The sequence below is a fragment of the Quercus robur genome, chromosome 5 (genome assembly GCF_932294415.1).
Source record: "Quercus robur chromosome 5, dhQueRobu3.1, whole genome shotgun sequence".
Classification (NCBI taxonomy): Eukaryota; Viridiplantae; Streptophyta; class Magnoliopsida; order Fagales; family Fagaceae; genus Quercus; species Quercus robur.
In genome coordinates, this window is record NC_065538.1 from 33,895,583 (window position 1) to 33,901,183 (window position 5,601).

Sequence of the window (5,601 nt, forward strand, 5' to 3'; positions counted from 1 at the left end):
AGTAGATATGTGGGAATCATGAGTAGTTTAGGATTAATTCCAAGACTGTCAAAAGATTTTGAAAAATGTGAAACTTGTAGTCAAGCTAAGATTACAAAAAAACCTCATAAAAGTGTTGTAAGAAATACTGAATTGCTTGAGTTAATTCACTCTGATTTATGTGAATTTGAGGGAATTTTAACTCTTGGAGGAAATAGCTATATTATCACTTTTATTGATGATTTCTCAAAATATACAATTGTTTATTTGTTGAAAAATAGAAGTGATGCTTTTGAAAAATTTCAAGATTTTTTAAAAGAAGTTGAAAATCAATTCGGTAGAAAAATAAAAAGAATAAGAAGTGATAGAGGCCGTGAGTATGAATCAAGTGCATTCAACTCATTTGTTCAGTCTCTGGGAATTATCCATGAAACTACTGCACCATATTCACCTGCTTCTAATGGTGTGGCTGAAAGAATAAATAGAACTTTAATTGAGTTAACAAATGCCATGTTAATTGAATCTAGTGCACGTTTACATTTTTGGGGTGAAGCTATTTTAACTGCATGTCATGTTTTGAATAGGGTGCCACATAAAAAGTCACACACCACACTTTTTGAGATGTGGAAAGGACATAAGCCAAATTTGGGATATTTGATAGTATGAGGTTGTCTTGCTTATGTAAGGCTTACTATCCCTAAAATGCCTAAATTAGGTATAAGAGCTACTACCTGTGCTTTTCTTGGTTATGCGATTAATAGTGCAGCCTATAGATTTTTTGATCTTGAAAACAAAATAATTTTTGAATCTGGTGATGCAATTTTTCATGAAAAAAAATTTCATTTTAAATTGAAAAATAGTGGGGGTGAAGAAAATATTTTATTACAACCTAGTTCTTCTACTTCACATTTACAAAATCAAGAAAATTTTGAAATGGAACCTAGAAGGAGTAAAAGAGCTAGAGTTGAAAAGGATTTTGGTCCTGATTATTATGTTTTTAACATTGAGAAAAATCCCCAAAATTTAAAAGAGGCTTTAACATTACCTGATGCTATATTTTGGAAAGAGATTGTAAATGATGAGATGGAATCTCTAATTTCTAATAGAACTTGGAAATTAGTAGATCTTCCACCGGGTTGTAAGACCATAGGTTGTAAATGGGTCCTTAGAAAAAAGTTGAAACTAGATGGATCAATAGATAAGTTTAAAGCTAGACTTGTTGCAAAAGACTTTAAACAAAATGCTGATCTTGATTTCTTTGATACATTTTCTCCAGTAACAAGAATTATATCTATTAGATTGTTAATTGCTATTGCTGCAATATTTGATTTGAAAATTCATCAAATGGATGTAAAAGCTGCTTTTCTAAATGGGGACCTGGAGGAAGAGATTTATATGGATTAACCCGAAGGCTTTGTAGAGCCTGGACAAGAAAGCAAGGTATGTAAGCTAACTAAATCCTTATATGGCTTAAAACAAGCATCTAAGTAGTGGCATGAAAAGTTTGATTCCTACATGATTGAGAATGGTTATAAATCAAATGAATGTGATAAATGTATTTATTCTAAATAATGGAATAATTTACATGTTATTATTAGCCTCTATGTGGATGATATGTTGATTTTTGGCTCAAATATGCATGTTATAAATGAGACAAAAAATATTTTGATATGAAAGATCTTGGTGAGGCTAATTTTATTTTGGGCATGAAAATTACAAAAACATGTGATGGAATATTTCTTGATCAATCACATTATGTTGAGAAAATATTGAGAAAATATAATTTTCATGATCACAAAAGTGTAGCTTCTCCTTTTGATTCTAGTGTTCATTTATTTCCTGTGAATAATGATGATGAGATTTTTAATCAAAAGGATTATGCTAGCATCATTGGTAGTTTGCATTATGCTACTCATTGTACTAGACCTGACATTGCATATTCGGTAGGAGTGCTAAGCAGGTTTACTAGCAAGCCTAGTAAAGATCATTGGCTAGCTATTGAGCGAGTCATGAGATATTTAATTGGTACCAAAAACTATGGTTTATTTTATAAAAAGTACCCTATTGTGATTGAAACTTTTAGTGATGCCGATTGGAATACTTTGTTAGGTGATTCTCTCTCTACCACTAGTTATATTTTTACCTTAGGTAGTGGTGCTATTTGTTGGAAATCTAAAAAGCAAACAATAATTGCTAATTCAATAATGGAAGCCGAATTAATAGCATTAGCTTCAACTACTGAAGAGGCAAATTGGCTTAGAGATTTGTTATATGAAATTCCACTTTGGGAAAAGCCAATTCCACCTATATTAATTCATCGTGATAGTATTGCCGCAATTGGTAGAGTTAAAAACCGTTACTACAACGGTAAATCCAGACCTATAAGAAGAAAGCACAGTATCGTGTGATCTTATTTGAGTAGTGGCATCAAAACTGTGGATTATATTAAATCTGATGATAATCTTACAGATCCATTTACCAAGGCCTTGGCAAAAGATAGGGTCTGGAATACATCGAGGGGGATGGGACTAAAGTCCATAGAATCATGAGCCATGTATGAGGATACCCAACTCAAGGACCAGAGATCTTGAGAATTGGGTTCAATGGGAAAAACGAATCATACGATAGTCGTAAGAAACGCACAATTTATTTATTTTTAATCATTTATTTTGTAAATAATTTTTTAATTGTTCATCCCTATGATATAAGTGCATTTATCCTGTAATGTGGAAAGGTTGAGTAAAAAACTCTTAATGAAATTTGTAGCTCGTATGAGTGGGGTGTCAGAATTACAAGAGCACCCTTGACAAAATTTCACCTATGTGTGTGGGGGTGGGGCCGCTCCCTATGAGATTTGGACTTAATCTTAAATACACTCATAAAACTGGGATCAGCATAGGGTCGTAAAGTGCTAGCTATAAAAGCTCATGTCAACACCTGGGTTGTTATGTGTAAGCAATGACACTTAGTTTCCCTAAAGCAATCCTAATTCAAGTCGGAGACCACTACGACTTTGGAGTTTATATCGTTGTTTTACTAAGTGAAGGTTCAATGTAGAGCACACCTTCATGATGCATAGTGACTCGTCTTTGCTTGGTAATCTCTTTTTAACTAAAAAATTTAATATTAAAATGAGTGGGGGATTGTTGGAGCATTTTAATATTAAATAATTAAAATGAATAAATGTTATAACATAAATGTAAAGATATGGGAGTGAATATGGAAGATAAGGAGTTAGTAAAAATGTTTAATCCCACATTGAAAAGGAGAAATACTATTTTATTCTTTTTAATTGTGGTGATTAATGGGCTAACATGAATTGTCTCAGATATTAATATGTGTGCAAGGGAGAGGTGAAGGGTGGAGGTATCAAAAATGAAAATGAATCAGTCTCTTGGATCCTCTTACTTGACAGCCTATTCAGAATAATTACCATATCCGTTGGTGAGTAAATGGCCCGAATTAATACTCAATTTTTATTATGGACAATGAAGAGCCATTAACCCACTTAATGGACTATCCGTTTGAGCCTTTTCATTCTTAAGAAACTCCTTATCTCATCATTAATTGTGTAACTCCAGCTCATCAGATTAATATCCAACAATTAATCTTGTAACGCCCACTACAGCAGAATAATGGACCTAATTAATCAGAATAATTTGGGTAGTAATTTCGTGAGGCCCATTGAGCCTATAAATAGACTCATTCATACACAATCCAATTAACTGCAATATACAATATATACAAAAAAAAAAGAGAGGTTTTTAACAAAGAAGAGTGTTCTTTTTGGTGGAGCTTTGGGCTTGAACACTTTGTGCAGAGGTTGTTCTAGCCATACGACACTTGTTGGACTGTTGTATCCTGGGGGAGACAAGTTAGAGAAGGTTTGCACCGGTTACAAAACTTAGCCAACTAAGGGCTTGAATCTCCTTAAAGAGAGCGAGCGTCACGTCTCAGTCCAAATAGTGTTGTGTAATTTCTTTCTTTACATTAATAATATTCAAAGAAGTATTATTCAGTTTCTTGTTGTGTTATTTCCATTATTGTTGTGTTTCCTCCAACACACTTCAATGTGTTTGGGCTGCTTGTATTGTGATTGGGATTTGCTTCTATGTTTTTATATCCATGCATATGTTAATTGGCTAATTACATTAGCAATTAGGCTTAATTTGTTAGTTAGCTTAAAATTGACATAAGCTGTGAAATTGGGTTTTAAATTAGTAATTCTTAATAATTTCTCGTGGTATCATAGGAGATAATCTCATTTTGCTCCGTCTCTACTCAAAAATCTCATTTAAAATGTTTAAAATATCATGGATTGCCTTTTGAAAATAAGTAATAACATGTTCCTCGTGCAGGTTCATCTCACTTACATATTAATTTCCAGCAATCCTGACTCAGTCTCACCCCTCTGTTTTTACTCAAAGAAATCACAAGTCGATCCTCAAGTTTTTTCAAGAAGGTCATGATTACTTCAATTAGGAGGTCATGACATAGAATATGAACTCTTGAGTCCAGCCAAGACAGTTCTCCCAAAAAAAAGAAAAAAAATAGAAAAAGAAAAAGAAAAAAAGAAAGGTCCAGCAAAGACAACAGGAATTTCAACTTCATGGGGTCCAGAGAGAGATAAGGTCATTTTGTGTAATATCTTAAACATGATGAGGTTACTTTCTATAGCCACTTCCTTTAAATATAACACAATCTACTTCTAAAACTCTCCACTTAGAAAACCACCATTAAACTATAAGGTTTTTCTCACTAAACAAAACCATGGGGAATAGCTTAGGCCTGCAAGATAAAGTTATCAAGATCAGGAAAACAGATGGGAAAATCCTTACATACAAAGCACCCATGAAAGTCCACCAAATCTTGTCAGAGTTTCCTGGCCATGCAATATCAGGCACCCTTCCTGTCCTCAGGCATCTCAAACCAGACACCAAACTTCTCGGAAATCATGAATACTATCTACTACCTCTTCCTCTGTCATCACCAAAAGTAGGCAAGAAGAAAACAGTGAGGTTTGCAAACCCAGAAGAGGAAGCTGTGCAAGAAAGTGGAGTGGTGAGGATTAAACTGGTTATTACAAAGAAAGAACTGCAAGAGATGATACAAAAGGGAGTAGTCGCTGTTGATGAAATGGTTTCTCAACTTCATATCAAAAAGGGTATAGATAGCGCAGATGAGTTCACAGCTAATGATGATAGCAAAGGGTGGAAGCCTGATTTAGAAAGCATACCTGAAGTAAACTAGTAAATTTTACATGTATATACTAGCTAGTCTCTCAAACTTTAACTATTTTCTTCCGCTTAATTAACATGCAAAGTTAACAGTGTAGCCATGAAATTAATATAATGGAGAAAAACAGTTTACTTCTTCTTCTTTGACAGGGTTCAGAATATACATTATTTTCCTGTGCTCTAATTATGAAAACCTGCAGCTCATAATCAGCAAACAAGTAGGGTCCATTTTTTTGTTTAAAATATTATTTCTATTTTAAATAATTCATTTTTCGAATAGATATTACAAATTTAAAGTCATATCCCTAACTCATATAAAATTTTCAATAATGTAATATTTTGTATATATTGTCAGTTTTAGAAAATAAAATATTACTGGAGTAAT

The 5,601-nt window shown here is 33.2% G+C and overlaps 1 protein-coding gene across 1 annotated transcript; it reads left to right on the forward strand.

Moving 5' to 3' along the window:
- Nucleotides 1–4,695: 4,695 nt before the first annotated feature.
- Nucleotides 4,696–5,358, forward strand: LOC126729071 (uncharacterized). The gene has a single exon (XM_050434809.1). The coding sequence runs from the start codon at nt 4,750–4,752 to the stop codon at nt 5,227–5,229; it is 480 nt and encodes a 159-aa protein (XP_050290766.1). The 5' UTR covers nt 4,696–4,749; the 3' UTR covers nt 5,230–5,358.
- The last annotated feature ends 243 nt before the right edge of the window (nt 5,359–5,601 follow it).

What these genes read in the sequence shown, in the direction of transcription:
- LOC126729071 (XM_050434809.1), top strand. Translation starts at nt 4,750, where the DNA reads ATGGGGAATAGCTTAGGCCTGCAAGATAAAGTTATCAAGATCAGGAAA.